Consider the following 21,255-nt stretch of genomic DNA (forward strand, 5'->3'; position numbering starts at 1 on the left):
ATACATCTGATGTTTTACCAAAATTCCTCACTACCAAGTGTTCAAAAACCTGAAATTGATTTTATTCCCAAAACTTGCAATTGTTTTCTTTTCTGTTCTATTAAGTCAGAACATCTATAATTATAGCCTGGGATGGGGAATGAGTTCAGGAGGTGAGAAGGAAGGATTGCAGGTGAGGGTCTCTGGTTGGGATCTCTTAGAGGTCATTCAACATCCAATTTTTTAACAGATCATTTTGACACCCACTATATTTTTACCCACTGCCAATCATCTGCTTCTAGGTGGTGAAAGTTTGATTTGTGACTGACTGTGCATTCTTAGAGAAAACCTGAGAGGCAGTCTCTGAACAGGAAGTCTTGCTGTATGACAAGAAGGAATTTGCAAACTGATGGTAAAAGGTCAATTTGCATATTCAATGAAAGGAACAGTGCGGTGTTTGAGGATGAGTAGGATAGTAGATTCTCAGGCCCCAGCAGTTCTAATGGGGAGAAGATTCCTCTGCTGCTGTGAGAACAAGGTGCTGGCTGTGGCCCCATGGGAAAAGCACTGTTCCTACCAGCTCTGCCTCTTATCAGCACGTGCCCTTAAGAAATAACCGAGATCTCGGGGTTTTATATCCAAAAGGAGGGGATGTGATTTTAATTTCTAAGGCCCCTTTTGTCTTTTAAAGTTTTTTTTTCATCTCTAGGAATAATTTTTTAAATTTCCTATTTAAGTAGAGACTAAATTAAGGTTGGAACCTTCAAAAGAAATGTTGAAAAGGGTATATATAGCTTTTTTCCATTAAGTGCGCCTTAAGGGGAACTGAATATTCACAATCAGTGTGCATAATGTCTTCCTTTAAAGAATTTGCAAGTGTCCAGGGAATGTTCCGTTTGCATGATGTGTTTAAATGTTTATTTTTCAAGACAAAGGGGAGACAAAATTTTGTCTATCGAATGGTTTGTAGAAACATAAAATAAATCCTGCTATTTTTCCTGCATTTTCTAATGTTCAAATAATCTGCAAAATACAGATATCAACAAAGTTAAATAAATCTGTGAAAATAAAATGGAAACATGGAAGATCTGTTGAATCTTTATAGCTTTTCATATGGACGTGAAATTATTCGTAATTATCATGGGACATTTACATGTAGAAAGAGGACAATTTTAGGAACATCTCAAAATAACTGCATTTAAAAAAATCTCTTTGAGTTTTATAAACAAGTTCCAGTGCTGAAGGAGTGAATAGATACTTAACTCCACAGTTATTTGAGTAGATAATATTGCAGTAATTTTTTATTTTATGGGATAGTCACTGCTGTGCAGTTCATCAAATAAGGACTTAACCATGTTCCTTATTCCTCCTCGTTCCTTTATATTTGTATTGATCTAAGAAAACCAATCCTCCCAACCCTCAAGGTCCTTTTCATACATGCCTATGTGTGTCATTGAATTAAACCAAGTGATCTATTTTGACAGTTTGATCAATGGCATATATATATATATATATATATATATATATGCCATTTTTTTTTTCATTAATCTGAGGGCTATACCAGTTTAGATAACCACCACATTATCAGATCCTGGTTGAAAAGGAATCGTTGATACACTAAATGAAGGGTTATGTTTTGGTTTAGAATTTCTCTTTTTACAGAAGTGAGATTTTGACTAATGCAAATGGTATTTAAAATCATCTATATGATGCTAAACAGTCTCCCATGCAGCAACATGAAGATATATAGTTTCTTGAATTTATAATGTCATAAGAATATCCATTTATGGTTTGAGTGTATTATATGTCTATAAACTTCCTTTGTACTCTCCCAGTAGGAGATTTTTAAGTACCTGATAAAATAAACACATTCTAAACAAATGACTTAAACATTCAGGCTTCAGATATAAAATATTATTTTTCTATTGGAGTAAAACATGAATTCTAAACCCTAGAAAAACTTACATTGTGTTTGTATATTTAAAACATTCTAGCCTTGAAGTATAGTGATTGAGTTGATCTATCCTATCACTTGTTTTCCCCCTAATTATAATCTGACGGTTAGTTTGTCATTTACCTTCTTTACAAGAAAGGGAGCCATTTTTTATGATTTCCAACCTGTTTGCTATTTACCAGTTTCTTATAAATCTCTGACTTTAGAAATCGAGGAAAAGAATCCTTGGTCATCAGACTGTAGATCACCTGCTGAGCCTCATCAAAACATTTGAGAGTTGGTTCTGCAATATTCTTTGAGATGAGGTCCCTGGTACTGAAGTCAATGTTAATCTGTGGAAACAAATTTCATTGCGTTAGTTTAATCAAAGAACGCGTGGTTTAAACAGATGGTAGATACACATATGATTTGAATTTTTTTTCTAAACACAAAGTTAATCTGATCTAATCTAATCTAATCTAAACAACAGAGAGGCCACATATTCATTTCTGGAATGCAGAACACATGTTCAGTTTAATTACATTTCCTAGGTTGAAAGTGTTGGCATTGACAGAGAAGAGGTCAAGCCTTATTTTGAGATTACAAAAAATGGCAAAGTGAAAGGCAAACAAGAAATTTTATGATTTTAGATTTCTTTTCCCTCCCATCCTTGATTTCTTTCTAGTACTTTGACCTTAATATGTAAAATGTACTTTTCATAGGCAGAGCAATAATTAGAATTTACTAGGTTGGTTTTCACCAATCCATTCCCATTCTCCATACCTCCCCGTGTTGTTTCCCATAATGCTGCTTTTCATCCTAATTTGTATTTCTTTTTGTTTGCCAAAATGGACCAAATAACACCCCCTTTCACAGACCACCATGCCTCCCATGGAATATACATATATACGTGTGTGTGTGTGTATATATATTCTTGTCCCTTGAGCACTACCACATGTAACTATTCTTAGCAAGGTGTAATAGAGATCTATTATATTGAACACACCATTCACCTGCAAATCTGTAAAATGCCCCAAACCTTGTGGAGATACTTGTCCAATTCTACCCATATTCCAGGATATATTTTGAGAAGCAGAAAATTTCACATCCAAGTTGTTTTACTTAAACTGAAAATATTCATGAAGCGCGAAAGAGATTTGAATCTTAAAATTCAAAGCTCACCAAAGGCAGATGCTATATCTGTCTTATTTATCATTTTATTTCTTGGCACTTAGCCAATTATCTGCCACATAATAGGCAGTCAGTAAATATTTGTTGAATAGAATTATAATGTCTCTTGGTAAAATGTGGGAGACTATAAAAATGCCAGAATTTGGGGGTCTGGTAAAAGACTATAAATAACAATTTATGTTTATTGAATTGAAGTTAAAAGATAGGCAGGTAGACCTTCAATCAAATCTCTCCTCTGCTACTTACTTGCTATTCATATGAGTAAAGCAAGTTCTACAGTTTCCTTCAATTTTTGATTTCTATGGTATAAGAGAAGATAATAATAACATCTGTCTTCGAGTGTTTTAAGGACTAAATGAGATAAGTAATATCAAACTATTTCAGTATTATTATTGTAGGAAAAGAACAAAAGAAAAAAACTTTATTTTGAAAAGAATCATCAAAGGCCACTATTTGCTCACTGATATTTTCTTTCTTTAGCGATTTCAGCTACTCAGGGATCCAGATTACATCTGCTTTGTATTTCTTTGATCATCCTTTCAGGTCCTCTGTCAAAGTTCCAGATGAAATCCTGCAACTTCCTCGAAGGAATCAATTTCTGCTTCTTCATACAGGAAGATGGTGTGGCGTACTGGTAAGATTTTAGAATAGTTTTCCAATCTGTGCTCTAACACTTATGATGTTGCTGACCTGGGGTGAGTACTTTCATATTTTCAAGCTCTGCTTTTTTATCTTGAAGCTTGGCCATTCTTGACTGAGTGGTTGCAAGAATTAAAGTGAGATGATCCATAAAATCATTGATTCCACAAATATTTTGGGGTATGTTATGTGCCAGGTGCTTTCTATATTTGGGGAAAATACTATATACTTTCTATGTAGTCTTAGTATTATACTAATACTATAACTAGTACTATTTTATATTTACACTTGAACGATGAGAAGAAGCAGGTTCTCTAAGAATCTGGGGAAGACCATTTCTGGCAGAATAAACAAATGCAGAATCCCTGAGGCAAGAAAGAATTGGTTGTGTTTGAAGAGCCTCGTACCTGCATGGCAGGGGTGCAGGGTGTGAGAAAAAATTTCCTGTGACCAGGTTGGGAGAGGAGGTCGAGGCCAAGTCTTGGGGGGCTTATGTGCTTTGGTAAGGGGTTCTTATCTTTCTACTAGAAGCAATGGGAAGACACTGAAGTGTTCTGAGCGGGGAGGTGGCATGATAACATGTCATGAATCTAGTATAGTGCCTGCCTCATGGACGGAATCAATGAGTAGTGGGTATTACCAAGATCTTGTAGTGGTTTCTGAACATCTAGTATAATCTGTTTCATAAATCCTATCTTGTGTTGTGGGGATATGAGAATATATGTTGCCCGTTTCCTCCTTCAACTATGCTGTTCGTTCTTTAATGGTGTCATCTGCAATTTGTTGAACTTTATATCCCCCATAAAGGTAAATATTGCAAGTTAACTCCTTTAGGCCTTCAGTCATTGGGTGAGTTTCCACTGATAGCAGGGCCAGTGTGTGCCTGGTGCAGAGTGCTGCCTTATTATTTTAATCAGAACTGAACACCTTCAGTATCTCCTCATTCCCTACTTAAAAAACCCAAAGCCCTGATCTTGGCATTCATGACCTATACAATATGGTCCAAACCTATACATTTTTCTCCTCTCCGTGTGCCCTGTATCCCCATTAAGGTAGACACTGCCCCTCCAATTTCTTATATTTTGTTATGGATGAATATTTTCCCATACCATCCCAGTCTAGCTGAAAATCACTCCTTCTCACCTAAGTCTTTCACAACCTTTTATGTCCTTAAGACTACATTCAAATAGCATCTACCTTGTGAGGTTTACTTGTAGATTTTTTCCCCTTTTCTGACCTCTGAAAGGGCTTTGGGTTACTTAGATAAGATTGACATTTTGCCTGCCCCTCACGATACCTTGCACAGTGTAAGGATTCAGTAAATGCATGTTGTACAAACAAAGTGGAAAAAAGCTCTACATTTGTTAAAAGTCATGGTAAAATTTTAAGCAGAACTATTCCATTTCAATATGATACTGATAATTACTATGATTTGTTCAGATACACTAAGCTCGTACTTCTGACTTATCCCTCTCACTTTTCTGATTTGCCTGTTTTCCTACCAAGAAGCTGCCAACATCAGCTCTTGATAGCTAAGTGATGAGCAGAGACACCATTCCCAGGGGATCATCAGTAGTCTTTTGAAGCTGCGTCTTGGCAATTCAGTTTAATGTCAGTGACAAAATATCACACCCATGTGTTTGTATAAATGTCATTATTTTCCTCCAAATTTTTCAAGCTGGAAACATAAGAATCATCTCTGCCACCTCTTTTACCCTCTGGTCTCTCTCCCTCGCTCTCTCTTTCTCTTTCTCTCTCTCTCTCCCTCTGTGTGTGTGTGTGTGTGTGTGTGTGTGTATGTGCTTTCCTTATTCACCTTTTATTTTGTAATTTCACAATGCTGTTTTTCATTCTCACTCCTATCTCTCCAGTTTAACCTTTTATAATGTAATCTCTTCCCTAAACCATGGAATCTACCTCTTACCTGATACCTCCCCTTCTACACACTGTGGACAGCATTACTATATCAGTTTCACCAAAATATCACTTTCATTATATGAATGTTCAGCTGACAAGGCATCACTTTCTATAGCATAAAATTTAAACATTTTACCCTGGCATCTGAGCTTCCTCCTACCTGGACTTCAAAGTGTTGTTTTGAAATCATCTCCTACTTATCTTTGGTGATATCCACAAAGTTGGTCTACGTTCTGTTCCGAAAGTGAATTTTGTATCTAAAGCCCTCGTTTATGCTGTTTCACCATCTAAAATCCCACTTGCCTCCACAGTTTTATTCTGTACGGATTATCCTAAATCCCTTAGGATTCAGCTTAAGTTGAATATCCTCCAAGAAGCCTTCCCTGATCACAGACGGAAAGTCACTGTAATTTCCTTATCATCATACATTATTCTGATGTAAAAATCTTAAGAAATTTGATTTCTTGCTGAAACAGATTTGGATACAATGGCTTCTATTAATGTTAAGTATTCAATCTGATAATCAGAGAGAGAAGATTTGTCACTACAAAGGGAATTCAGTAGCCTGTGGCATGGAATTTACCCGACTTTTATCTGCTATCTTTTCCCTATGTTTTTCATTAATTCTTTTTTCTCTGCATGTCCCTCAAAGTATGAGCAGAGCAGATATGCATTATCTAAGTTCTGGGCCAAGTCTTCTCTTCCTGGGTTTTTTTCCTTGGTGACTGTGTCTTCTCCCATTTTCAAATATTTAAGCAATGTCATTATCTCTAAAATAACCCTAAGAATGTTTAAAGATGATTACTTTAACTGTAAATAATAATAGTTAACATTCATCAGATATTACTATTGTTGTGCTAAGTCTTTATATGGCTACTTTACACACACTTGTAAGATGGATAGTATTATCATCCCTATTTTTCTGGGGAAAAAACCCCACCTCATCTGAAAAAGTAGTTGTTTCTTGCTAGTCATTTCTGTAATTTATTCATTTAAGGTATTTCACTGAATGGGTGCTTAGGAATTACGCTAAGATCTGACTATATAAAGATGATTATGTTGAAAGTCAGACAAGAAGACAGATTTTGAGAAAGTAATCCAAAGGGAAAAATATACCTTCTGAAAAAAAAGCTTTTTGAAAGAAATGAGATTGTAAGCTGAGAATCAAGGTATTATTATGGATATATAAGTTTAAGGAAGGGACTTGGACATGGGAGGGAAAACTGGAAGAAGCCCAGTGGGTTTTCAGGAGGAAAAGGGCAACAGTCTGGAAAGGCATGAAGGTCCAGACCACATAGACTTCTATAGGTCTTGTTAAATAATTTTTAATTAACCTGAGAGCAATGAGGAGAATTTTAAGTACAGTACTGATAATAAACACATGTTTGAAAAAAACATATCACTGGCTGCTATATGGTATAACAACTAGGTGTGGATAAAGGGAAGAAAAGTTAGGAAGTCATACCAGAAATTCAGGTGGTCAATCATGGTGGATTAGGCTGGGTCATGTCACAGAGAATGAAGGGAAATGCATAGATTTCAAAGATATTTAGAAAGTAGAATAGATGGAACTTGTGATTGAATATTTATGAGCTGGGATGAGGAACAAAATCTTTAAGAATGACTGGATTTTAGAAATATTCTGAAGAATGAGATGACAGAGTGTTGATGGGTTGGATAAGGCATGTAAGCAGAAGAGAAGAACCAAGTATGACTATCAGCTATTTAGCCAGAGCAAAAAGGATGGAGTTGCCATTAACCGAGGTGGAGAGACTCAGGTAGAAGAAAGGTTTGAGAAGAAAATTAGGACTCAGATTTGTGTTTAAGTTTGAGATGCCCTCTTAAAGCCAGAGGGCTGGAAGAGATCACTGGGGGAGTAAATGTAAGCAGATAGTAGAAGAGAACTGCCTCCTCTCATGATAGTGTGTGCTGGGTTATGAGTAGGAACAGCAAAATAAGTTGTTAAAGAGTGGTGAAGGGGCTTCCCTGGTGGCGCAGTGGTTAAGAATCCACCTGACAATGCAGGGGACACGGGTTCAAGCCCTGGTCCGGGAAGATCCCACATGCCGCGGAGCAGCTAAGCCCATGCGCCACAACTACTGAGCCTGCGCTCTAGAGCCTGTGAGCCACAACTACTGAGCCCACGTGCCACAACTACTGAAGCCTGTGCACCTAGATCCCATGCTCCACAACAAGAGAAGCCACCACAATGAGAAGCCCGCATACCACAATGAAGAGTAGCTCCCGCTCGCCACAACTAGAGAAAGCCCATGTGCAGCAACGAAGACCCAACACAGCCAAAAATAAATAAAAATGAAAATAAAGAAATTTATTTTTAAAAAAGGGGGGGAGTCAGTAAGAGACGAAGAAATTGAGTCCTAGAAGCCAACTGAAGATAGTATTTCAATTAAGAGAGGGTGATCACCATTGTTAAATGCTCCTGAGGAGTCAATCCGGGTGAGGTTTGAGAATAGTCTACCCAAAGTGCCTTGTCTTTTCTTCTTGACTTCCCTGAAATTTCAGTATCAGGACAAAAGTGAAAATATTAGGCCTAATATATATTTTGACACATACATTCCTTTAATATAATCACTTTTGAAGGCATGTCTACGAACTGCACCCCCAACTTTGCATTCATCTCAAATTTGACTTTTGGCTGAGTTGTTGTATCAATTTCTATCTCAAAAAGTAAGAACAGAGGAGATGTTAATCTTGGAGTAGTTTGAAGGCAGACATCTTATCAGGTGGTAACCCTCTAGAGATGCAGACCTTCCAACTGTGTGGTCTTGAGTCCCTGCTGAGCTGCTTGGGAATTGCAGGGAAGCTTAGACTTGTCTGAGGATCTCAAATTAGTAGGTCCAGAGCATGGGTTGAATGTCGTATTGACTGATGAAATAAACACAGTTATATCTATATTATTTACTGATGTGAATAATCACTTGCATTTTGTTTCTACGGATACACTTAAGTTTCAAGGATACTGAGAAATACCTTTAATTTGCTTATTTTTCAAAAGGTCATGAATTACCTTAGCTATCTGAGACCACTGCACTGCCAATCTCAGAAAACAAGATTTAGGCTTGTGATTCTCATGGAATGACAGCTGAGATGTCATCGCAGCTGTTTAGCAGCTTTTAAATCCTGTCAATTTTGAAAAGGGCTTGACACAGCTGACATTGACAACAATCCATTGCATTAAAATGACTACCTTCTGACTGGTGTTTGTGATGGTTGTTTAAAAACGATATTATTATAATGAGCCAGAGATATTTTAATACTCAGGTGATTTTGATAACTGCAAGTTATGCAAGCCAATTCCTCACTTCTATACTAGCAGTTTTAAATTCTTTTGGCTTCCAACAAATTATTTTAGCAGTAAGAATGCATTTTAAACTGTACCTTTTGGCTCTCTTGTGACCCTGAACTGTGCTTTATATATTTTTACATAATTTGAATGAAAAGTTCTCAGTTGAGCTCTCACATTCAAATGAGATAGACTTTTCCTCATTTAGAATGTATAGTGTAGCAGGAGACTGTCATTATGCAAAAAGTGTGTGCATGCATATGTAAAACGCCTTGCTCAAATAGGGCAGGCAGCTTCCTAGACCTCATTCACAACAGAGCTTAAAAATTACTATTCAAATTAAAGCCGCCTATAATCATGTTTTTGGTTACATAATTCTGTTTAATCACCACTAAAACCTCTAGTATTACTTCGTTTTTGGCATCATTAAACACACACGAATATCCTGAAATATATTCTCAAGGGCGGCTATAAAAGTTGAGAATAGCCAAGTTTGTAACGTCAAGAAGGAATCCGTCTTGCACAGGACTGTATCCTTTTGTTATGATTGGTTTTAAAGACAGAAATAAGTGACACGAGATGGGAGGCAGTACTAATACCTTAAATTGGACAAGAGAAATGGAAAAAATAATCAAATATATGTGATCATAACATATAAAAGCATGATGGATATGGATTGTTAAAAATAGATGTAGATAGCAAATGTTATCTGGAGCAGCTGAAAGAGAGTCAGATTGACTGGTTTCCTTCACCAACCCCACCATGCTAATCCAAGATTAAGTAGTGCAGGGACATGTGCAAATTCAAAAAGCAATAGCCAGGACATGGAAGCAATCTAAATGTCCATCAACAGAGGAATGGATAAAGAAGATGTGGTACACATATACAATGGAATATTACTCAGCCATAAAAAGAAACAAAATTGTGTCATTTGCAGAGACGTGGATGGACCTTGAGACTGTCATACCTAGTAAAGTAAGTCAGAAAAAGAAAAACAAATATTATATATTAATGCATATATGTGGAATCTAGAAAAATGGTACAGATGATCTTATTTGCAAAGCAGAAATAGAGACACAGACGTAGAGAACAAAAGTATGGATACCAAGTGGGGAAGGGGGAATGGGGTGAATTGAGAGACTGGGACTGACACATACACACTACCATGTATAAAATAGATAACTAATGAGAACTGACTGTATAGCATGGGGAACTCTACTCAGTGCTCTGTGGTGACCAAATAGGAAGGAAATCCAAAAAAAGAGGGGTTATATATATACCTATGGCTGATTCACTTTGCTATATAGCAGAAACTGACACAGCAGTATAAAGCACCTATACTTCAATAAAAAACAAACAAACAGCTGAGCATTTTGTTTTTGAGTTGAAATGCAGCAATCATTCTTTCAGAGGGCCAAAATGATACTGCAGGTTATTAGAAGAAATATTCCTGCCACTTTGTTTTCCTTTATAGTTTAAGAAGTTATACAAATTAGAGGGAATATGAGAAGAGAAATACAGCTTTTGATAGAAAGGAAGATAGACTCTGTGTGACAAGATAATTTTATGCTTTTGCCTTTAGCGTAAACACCAAGGTTCCCAGGCTGTGTCATGAACATTGAAAATAAGTGGTAGATCTAAGAAAGGAGTTTAACATGTAAAAGCCTGGGCAGAAGACCTATGTCCTCATGAGCTGTGTACCTTAATGACTGTAGGACCCATCATTTTCTCTCTAAGGCTCAGTTCATTTTTTCACCTGTATAAGGTAGATGATTGTAATGCCTCCCTAAGATAGTGAACATGGTGATCAAATCAGACAGTCCATGTAAAAGCCCTGGACAGATGTGGCTTATGGTTTCTTTAGCTCTGCTTTTCTTTCTTTCCCCCTCTCCCTCCCCCTTTTCCTTCTCCTTCTCCTCTTTCTTTCTCTCTCTCTCTCTTTCTCTCTCTGTCTCTCTCTCTCTTCCTTTTTAAGAGATCCCTTTAGTTTAAGACAAAATAAATACGGAGCAGAAATCACTGGGTTGCAGGAGGTGCTCTTGCCTGCACTTACACTCCAAGGCACCCAGTACTAGGCTTCTTTCACTACTGGACTAGCCTTCTAGGCACCAGTGGGTCCTTTGGTTGACCTCCACTTCCACTACTATCATCCTTCCCTCCTCCCATTTTGTCTTGTTTTCGTCTACACTCAAATTTCTGACCAAAGCTTACTAATTAACTTCTTTTGAGGTACATTTCCTGATCCCTTAGACTTGGATTTTTCTGTTGCATGAGACCACATCACCTGTGTTTCCCTATCTCAACACTCATGAAAGTTTATTGTAATTACCTTTTTATACTACAGTTCTCCCACCACGATGGTTAGCTTTATTTATTCAGAGACTGTCTTTTTCTTAGTGGCACCAGCCAGGTGCTTGGTATGTAATAGACACCTATCTGTTGATTAGTGTACAGAAACTTAGGAAATTAATAAACAAGCAAACATTTTATCTGGAGGTGATTCAATAGCTGGGGGGCACTGTTGGCAAGCAGCAACTTGTGGGGCAGGACCAAGACTCAAAATAACATCAGCACCTTGTGGAAGTGACACTTAAAAAATGCAAAGAAAATAGGAATACAAAATGGAAGATACAAAATTGGCATTCCAGTAATAGCAGGAAACGCCTCTAGTTGCCCATGGGCTTCTCTCTACCAAGAATTCATATATCTATCTCTTCCCTCAAGACTCAGTTTAAAAGTAACCTCATTTAAAATAAAGGCCTTATCTCAATATCCTGCCTCAGAACTATTCAATCATTATGTCCTTTTAGGTATAATGCAAACAATTTCACCTCTTACTTTTCTTTTCTTTTTTTTTTTTTTTTTTTTTGGCACTTAATCATTTGTTGCTTTCCTATTTCTTTCCTAGAAAAAAATAGCAAAGTTCTAGAAATTAGAACTTAATTTAGTCCTAGAAATCAGTTCTAGGAATTTCATTTTTTAACCCAATTAGGTTGAAAGTTTCTTTTGAGCCAAACTATAGTTTCAACCTGTTTTATTTTCTTGTCGAGCTGCCTCATTCACACAAAACATTGCATTATACTTCTGTGTTTATTACCTGTTCTCTTGCCTAGACCCAGCTTCCCTTCCAATGGAGGGAATTTATCTAATGAAGGTGAATCGTAGGCACAGAATAAGCACCTATTGATGTGAAATAAAAATACGAGTCAATAAATAACATTGTACTACAATAAAAATAAAAGCAAAAAATCCAGACAGGTATTTTAAAAAGCGTCCTGCACAACCCATTAAGACATCTTTTCCTTTATGACTGTAGTTTCTTCTGTTTCATGTTATGATGTCCTCACATTTAATAAATACATTTAGGAATTAAATATTTTATACTAACATTTTTTACTTAAGAAACTGCCAGTGTATTGGTTCCTGGATTGGTCATACTATGAAGTTAAATTTATATTAAGTTTTCAACATTACAATGTAGTATGATTTGGAACATTTTCTAATCTCACAGAATGACAATCAACATAGTTTTCTCTTTAATCACATATTTTCCATCCTGACCAATTTTCTTTCTAATATAAGGGAGTGATGATACAAACATAATGTATATAAATGATATAAATAAAACATAAATACTTAAAATATGTCAGTGTCTTAGCTGAATATAAAAATATTATTTAATTTTTTGAAGATTTACATTCTTTGAAACCAAGTAATATTTTTTTGAAAATTTCCAAATATTATGAAATTAGTGGTCCAAATTGAAGGAAGAATAAATACAAGTTTAAGAATTCTTTTTCTTTGCCACTCACAAGTTCTTACTGTGTGCAAAGTAAGGCCACTTTAAAATATATATTGCTTATCTAATAATTTTCTCATTTTCAAATCACTTAGTCAAAATATCTGGCTCACAGTTATTTTTTTTTCCTGCAGTACCTTCTGAAAATATTTCGGTACAATCCATTCAATGAGTAGCTCTTTCTATCTGAAACTAGTGATTTGCTGTCATGTTTTTCTAATTTGTGTTCACATATATACGTTTATCAAGTCTTTTGTGGCTTTTCCTCAAGTGTTCTTTGAAGTTAGTTAATGGATGTTTTCCGGTAGATTCAGTAGCACTTACACTGACTTGTGTAAAGAAAAAAGGGATTAACAGTAGAAGCTAACACAACATTGTAAAGCAACTATACTCCAACTAAAAAAAAAAAAAGGATTAAACTTTTTAAAACCTGTTCTGCCCCATGTAGACCCTAGACACTTGATCTCATTCATCATTCTCATCTCTCCTGTGTGGTTGCTACATGCTTTTTCAGAGATACGTTTTTAGATGTAGAAACTAAGGCTCAAAGGGGTGAAATAGATCACCACAAGATTACAGGATTTGAATCTGTATCTCTAACCTTCAGGTTTTCCACTGCATCACATGATTAGTGTAGAAACCAGAGAGATGGTAACACTGTAAAGGAGAGGGCATGAGGTCCACTGCGATTATTATTATCTCTCATAGAGACCTGAAATTTCAATTTTTGTGTGCAGTTTTGCCTATTAGAATAGGAAACTGAGAACCATTATTAACATCAATTTATAGATAGGGATCATTTGGTAAATTTAGTATATAGTCTAATTGTAAATTGTCTATTTGCATCAATTAAAAATTATTGTCATGCTTGCAACTTTATAGGTGAGGAAATAAAGACATAAAAAGTTGAAAAGAAACTAAATGGGATTTAATAGACATCTGGATAATGTGACCTTGTCATTGTTCTCTGTTTTAGGGTTTTCTACCAAGGAAATTGGTTATAATTTTGATTCTTTATGAGAGTCAGTTTTACAGCTATAATTGAATATAGAAAAATGGAGAATACTGTCATATGAATCTCATTCTTGAATTAATTTCCACTTAGGAAAATCATATTTTCCAACCTCCATATCAAATATACCACTTTGTCATGTGAAGCCCACCTACTAGATAAATCTAAGCTACTTCCCACTCTCTCTTTATCTCTACTGCTGCCTGGCCAGCCTTATCCCCCTGCTTCTTGTTAGCAGTATCCAAATGCTTGTGATTTCTGGAAAACGCTAGGGAGCTTTGTACATCCAGGCTACACACTGTGCCTGCAGTTTGAAATATTCTTTTTTCATTTGCTCTCTTGACGAATATTGCTTATTTTTAATGACATATCTTTTTCATATGTGAACCACCTGGCAAATCAGTCCCTAAATTCTCCAGATAGACTTAATCGCTCTTTCCCACTGTGCTAATAACAAACTTTAATTATTTAAATTGTTAAATTGCTTATTTTGTATTTGACTGTTTTTTATCACATGTCAATCTCCCCTTCTACTCTGTGACTTCATTCTGGGAACAGGCACTCAAAAATAACTCCATTTAATGAATCATACTAACAGTCATATTATATTTAATGTGTAACTGATGGACTATAGAGAGATACCTTGAAGACTGCAATTGGTATATAAGAGACAAATGCACTTTAGTAATTGGAATTGGAAATAATGGCAAATAATTGGGAAGACAATGACTGTTGTAAATGTATATACACACTTCTTTGTCTTCAATGAGAATTTTGTCATACCCAGTAATAACCTCTTTAGACACTTCAAGGAGACAATGTAATCTATTATTTGAAAAGCAGCCATAAATTTAATTATATTTCATGTAGTAAAAATTAATTAGATGGACAAATTATTAAAAAGTATGAAAGTTTTATGTCCTAAAATAGTAGCTGTACTATTTTTTTAAATTATTACCATATAAATTTATTTTGGAAGGGAAGATTAGGAAAAAAAACAAAACTATTTTGTCCAAATTGATAATTCATTATATATTGTAACTTTGAATCCAGCTATAATTAAAAGATTACATTTCTTACTAGAAGATTTTTTTATACGTAATATTTGAGAATGTTGTCTTAAAATAATCATTCAGTAGATGGATTCATAAAGAAGAAAAACATCTGGCTTTCAAACCAATACCACAATAAGTAGGATATGTCTAGAGTTGATTTCAAAGCCTTTTAGGGAATGAGACATTAATCAACTTGACAAATCTTATATAATACATTTTCAGTTTTCTGGAATTATTTATTGATTTTTAGATAGTGACTGGGAAATGAATGTTGAAATAGCTCCACAGGAGTTATGTTCTTTTCTCTTTCCCCCTTTGAACTTCAGGCTAAGCTTCAATTGTTTCACATCTCTGTGATGTTATACTTTACCAATATATGCTACAGTAATTAATGTCCATCTAAAACTTGAACTATTGATACGGCAACTTTATGCCCTAGATTTTCGGAAATGTTTGCCTTTCATCTATGCTGTCCTCTGTTCTCACTAGTACAGTAACTTCTCATACCATGAATTTTAATTTTGGATTAGAGAATTTAGTAACTGTCACTTAGGAGGATATCGGTATTTCAACTCTAGGGAAAGATGATGACTTGTGCTAGTGGTTTATGTTTGGTGCTAGTAGTTTCATATAGGTTCCTGTTTGCTGCTTATGCATTAAAACTCTCTGCCTATGTTATATTTAGTGAGGAATCAAAGAAGTTTTAAAATATATATATATAGTTAAACATTAAGGGGGTATGCAGAGATGATCATGGTCTGGCTCTGGAAATGAAGTCAAATATAAATGAGATGTTACACACATAAAACACTTTATGGGGTCTATTCTTGGAGTCATTGCAGGTTTCTCTCTAAGGCCCTTTCTACATACTTGCCCCTCAGCCCCAGCTAGTGATCTAATCTTTATATCAGAATGGCTCCCCTTTGATAGTTTAATAAGGGAAGACCTCTGCCCCAAGAAGGTACTTAGCCAGAGGGGCTAAGAGGGCCCTGCCCCTCTGCTGGTTTCCCTGGTAACCGGTGAGCCAAGCTGATGGCAATTCCCCCTATAAATGGTAACCTCCCTATTCCCCCCCCCCCCCCCCCCCGCCTCGACTCCCCTGCGACGTCGGCCACCACGTCCTGCCCGCCGTCCACCACACATGGTGGGGTGTCGCTCCAGGACCTTGCTTCAGACATTTAAGCTCCGCCATCCATTAAACCATTGATGACTCTTTCGCTGAGTCCGGGCTCTTTCTTTTGTCTTGAAGCTGGGCAAGTGCAGGCCTCGTAGGCCAGCGGGGTGCAGCCCAACAGCCATCAACGAAATAAAGGTAAGCAAACCCCTCTTTTGGAAGGGAAGACATTATTATATGCTGTTTGTCGGTCTCCAAAGTACTAAATGTAAAGAATTTACACTGTTGGTTAGTAGTTGTTTTTTCCCTCACATACATACCTTTTTGATTTTAAAAATTTTATTCCAAATTGACCTCCGTGGTTTACAAAAGGGAAAATGAAAGTGAATTTGAAATCCAGCAGCACGTTTAAGTAGGATTTCTGTAGAGCTGTTAATTTTTGACATATTAGGCTATTTTTAAGAGCCTGCGTGTTGTGCTCAGAAAACAGAAACCTTTAAGCACATAGAAGGTGCTTTAAAATATTTGCTGAATCAGTGCCAGAGGATCACGGTAAGGAACTTCTTTTTGAATTTACCAACATTTTCTGTTTGAATACATAGTGACAATTTAATTTCCCTCAAGATGGACTTCGCGCCTTTCAGTGGGGAGCAGATTTGTTAGCAGATAAATATTCACTATTGTGGAATATTTCACCCACCTCTTCAGGGGCATCAGCTTCAATGAATTCAGAATAAATCATCTTGGCTTTGGAAGCAATTTTTTCTGCACTTTCTGTTTTCTTAAAGTCTTCACAGGCAAGCCAGAGCTCAGCGTTTTCTTCACTGAACTCTGATTTTAGGAATGTTCAAAAAGCATCTAGACCAGCTATAAGATATGTGAGAAAAAATTTGTTATATCACACAGTGCAGTCATACGACCAAAACAAGTACGTTGTATAGGGTGAGCATTTGAGGATTCAGTGACAAATATTTATCATCCCTCTAAATATAACATTTATATATTTTAGTTTTTAACTTTAGAAAACTTTATTTTGGATCAGTAGTCATAAACATAAAACATTTATATCTGTATTTCTACAATTAGCATTTTTTAAATTGAATAATAACAGGTAGTGCTTGAAGTCTGGGATTCTCATAGGTCCCACCTCTTCCCATTATCTTATTTTCAGCCAAATTTACACATTTATTATTCGTTGCATTCATAAATAAAGTTTGTGACCACCTGTTTAGACTCTTCCTTTCTCTAGTTTCCACATTAAAATGTGCCCCGAAAATGTGCCCCGAAATCTTCTTTGGCACTCCTAGAGTTTCTTTGGGAAGGTAATGCTTCTAATAAATCTTTTAAGGCCGAGGATGGTTAAGAGTGGGCCTCTACAGAGGTAGCAGGTTAGAAAGATTACTGTCAAATTCCCAGAGTTGCCTGAACTAAGCCAGTCCTTTCAGTTCGTGTTACTCAGTTTCAGTTGGAGCCTTCTGATGGCAGTGTCTGATCATAAGTGAGACTGTGTTTCTCTGAGGAGGAAACACCCTTTGGCGCATTTGTCGCTCAGTGGGATTTGCCTTCCTACACGTTGGTGGGTTTCTCTTCCACCTGCCATGGGGGCCCCCATGCCTGCGCTCAAAGCAGCTCCTCCCTGGCTGTGTGCTGAAGGGCTGACCCTTCAGGTCGCAAAGTAGAGAGAAATAAATTTATGGAGAATTGGGGGAAAGGAAAAATTGACCAGCAAAAAAGAAAATATCGGGAAAAAGTGTATGGGAAAGGGGCCTAAGTTAGCTGTTCGTAGGTTGCTGCAGGTTGGAAGGAAAGTGAAGATTAGTGAGAGAAAATAGAAAAGGGCTTCATGGAGCAAGATTAAAGTGTCTAAAAACACTATTAAAAATAGATTTAACAAGCTTTTAATTATTTGAAATAGAGTTGAAATAGCAGGTCACTGCAAAGGGTTTTCAGGTACCAATGAAAATTCTCAGTAGAAATATTGGAGAGTGTGGATGTTGTTAATATGTGAGCACTATAAAAAATTCAATTAACTGCACATTTCTTGCATTTAAAAATACATCTGAGAAGCTTCTGAGATTCTGTGACACATATTTGGGTTATAAAAATCCTCTTAGTAACACAGTTAAAATTTTCCATGAGGTCCAAACAATGGTGAATTGGACAGGTCTAAACAGAGTTTAAACTAAAATCTATTTTATATAGGAGATTAAGCAATAATACTGAAAGAATATTGTAGATTCATGTCTGGCACTATTTTATTTGTGTGTCATTAAGGCATATGAAGCTTTTTCCCAGTGAGGGTTATCTCAGTGCATCCCAGAGACAGGAAGTTAGAGATCAAGAGACCATTGTTATTTTCTTCCCACCTGCTATTTTAATGCAGGGCTACATCAAACTAACAACCATTTCCTTCTTTTCTCCTCCTATTGCTCTGTTTGGACACAAGGGAACAGAATGAACAACTAAAACTGGGGCTAGTTATCTCTGTCTTGGACACACTATTGTTGAACTACTCGTCTACCCCATACATACAATTTGAATGTTCATAGGATGTCTAGTGACTTTGGAATAATATGGTACATACAATTACTATCATGTCATCTGAGGACTCTCTACAGGAGGGAATGGCTACTGCTTAGGCACAGCAGGGGCTGATGGGTAGAATAGGTCAGCAATAGGTGGAGGAAGCCACACTAATACATGCGAGACATATCCTCAGGTCAAAAGACAAGGAGGTCATATGGTAAGTCGTTTAACCGTTTACAGCATTAAAAAGCATGAGAGCTATTTCTCTGGTTTCAAAGAAAGCAAAAACCAAACAGCTTTGCAGATGAATCTATGACTTTTCTGCTTTATGCGGGCATGAGGTACAAAATCCCAGGAGGTTTGCAGGTGGAAGCATTTGCCTTCATTTAACACCTTCCATGTCTCTGTTCTGCGGTGCTGTCCCAGCCAACTCTCCACCTGCAGATACCTTCCTGAGGCTCTTAGCAAACCTGATCTGTCCCGCTGGTTATGTATTTAAGGAAAAAAGAGACACGCCATTCGAAGCTTACAAAAATGCAATTCCGTATCTCTGACATCTTTAATATATGTCCTGAGTTGGATTCTAGGTGTACTGTGGATTATTTTATGTCTATGCTTCGGGAATTAGTTATTTGAGAATCATAAAATGAAAGTGTAATTTTGTCTATTTCAGTCTAATTGTGCATATAAATAAACAGCCATGAAGAATTTATTCAGCTTTACCATGTTTTAAACTTTTCTAATATTCTGATATTTACTTTATAAATTTAAAGTGGAAATGCCATTTGATTAGAACAAACAATACTGCATTTCAAACATTTTCTATGTATGTCTCTATAATGTCATTTCTATCCCATATGAAACAGAAATACTGCCAAGCAGGATTATGTATAACAAAAGCAGAATTCTACATATCTTTGTAAATGACTATTTTGTATTAAATTCTTAGATGTTTTATTTATAATTGACCAAAATTACCTTATTAAGCCATCATATTAATTGAAAATATATATCCACAATGTACATATTAATATATACACACACATTTAAATATGTTTTTGTATTCACTAAAGTAAGAACTCATTTGAAATAAATATTGATACTTAAACTTTATTTTAGCCTGCAGGACATGAAAAACAAGTGATTTATTTAAATTTTCAACTTTTCAATAGTTTGTATGTGTCTTTCAATTTGTAACAAAGGTAGTCATGATATACATCAAATGATAATGAGTCTAAGAAAATGACAACTTTATCACTTCCTATTTGGGATTTTCTTTTTGTTTTAACGTTTGGAATTTCTATCATCTTGTCTTATTTTGGACCCAACCTAATTCCATTTAAACTTTGGGCCTGTATAAATTTGTGTGAGTTTTGGGAATCTCATTCTTCAAATATTGATCAAACTCATACTGTATAACATGACTACAACTTTCAGAATTTAATGATTTTATTTTAATCATGGTATTTTTAAACCTATTATTAGTTGGATCTTACCTTGGTTGGTTAAAAGTGTATCCATATTTTCAGAACACACTGTTGTTTCTGTAGTTGGTGACCTGTGGAAACAGCATCTACCCTTGACAATAGCATTGTGATCTTTTTCTTCTATAACCTATAGTAATATTTGAGTTATGTGTATTTATTGAATTATATCATTTAAATTAGCTTTGCTTCATGAATTAAACTGCAAAAGGTCAACGAGAATTATATAATGTTTTCCACAGTAGAGAGCAATAGCAAATCAAAGTGGGAAGTAATTTGACATCAGCAAATTATTAATCTGGCCAACAGTGTTAATAATACTTACAAATTCTTGAATTCTAATAAAGGCACGAGAGAGATTGCTCATTGTTCTACATAGGCTCGTGAATTTCTTCTCAGCTATATTAATTGTTAATTTATACGGCATTACACTAGTCTATTCCTGAAGAGTTATCATGATAGCAATAATGACGAATGAACTATTTTCTAAGTTTTCACAGTATCCAGAATTGTCCATTTCATAATTATGCATCTTAAAAAAGTTTTTTTTAAGTTTTGATTAAGGATTTCTAACATGTGATGATTTTTAAAATGTTTATTTATAGTATTTTGAGAAGTCTTTACCTACTCTGAGACAGCCTTTATTTCTCTTTAGACTGGTATGCTTCCAGTTCTGGGTTGATTTATTTAAATCTAGGAATCAGTCAGGACAGAGTAATATCTTTTCCAAAGCAGTCAAAAAATTTATTGACTTAAGTCTTCTAAAGAAGGTATACTTTTAGGGATGTGATATAGAAATAATAAATCAGATTTGAGATATAAACTTTCTGAGATGTAAATATATCATGCATTATTCCCCTTAATAAACAAAGATCCTGATGAAATAAGCCCCCATCCACAGAAAGCATCGGCTACCCAGAAGAAAAATTTTGGATAATGTAGCTGTGATGCGCAAATGACTTCGTTATGGAAAGGAATGGTCTAATTGCAGGTTTCTATTAAAATGATTGATAATAAAATAGAGTCTCCCATCCAGTCATTCTTATAAACTTTTGCATATCAAGGTGACTAGATGTATGTAGCATCTATGCTACATACATAGATGCTACTAGCATATATGCTAGTGTGACTCGATCTCTAAGCTTTTTTATTCTATTACTTTGTGTGATTTGCTGCAGTTTTCATCATTTGTGTTAGGAGTGACTCTGCTCCCTTCTGCTGTTGCAGTTGTAGTTATATTTTCAGATAGTAATGTCTGTCCTTGTAGAGGCTACATGGGGAGGCTAAGTTGACAGGGAACTC

At 35.8% G+C, this 21,255-nt stretch overlaps 1 protein-coding gene across 1 annotated transcript; it reads right to left on the reverse strand.

The window, feature by feature from the left end:
* Positions 1–2,061: 2,061 nt before the first annotated feature.
* Positions 2,062–20,035, reverse strand: RGS21 (regulator of G protein signaling 21; the record flags this gene model as incomplete). Its single annotated transcript, XM_082834584.1, is given in 4 exon segments — positions 2,062–2,265; positions 16,644–16,790; positions 16,794–16,810; positions 19,966–20,035. Coding segments are annotated over 4 exon segments (393 nt in total). The 5' UTR covers positions 19,991–20,035.
* Between the last annotated feature and the right edge of the window lie 1,220 nt (positions 20,036–21,255).

Source organism: Leucopleurus acutus, assembly GCF_964270905.1.
Source record: "Leucopleurus acutus genome assembly, chromosome: 2".
NCBI classification, from domain to species: domain Eukaryota; kingdom Metazoa; phylum Chordata; class Mammalia; order Artiodactyla; family Delphinidae; genus Leucopleurus; species Leucopleurus acutus.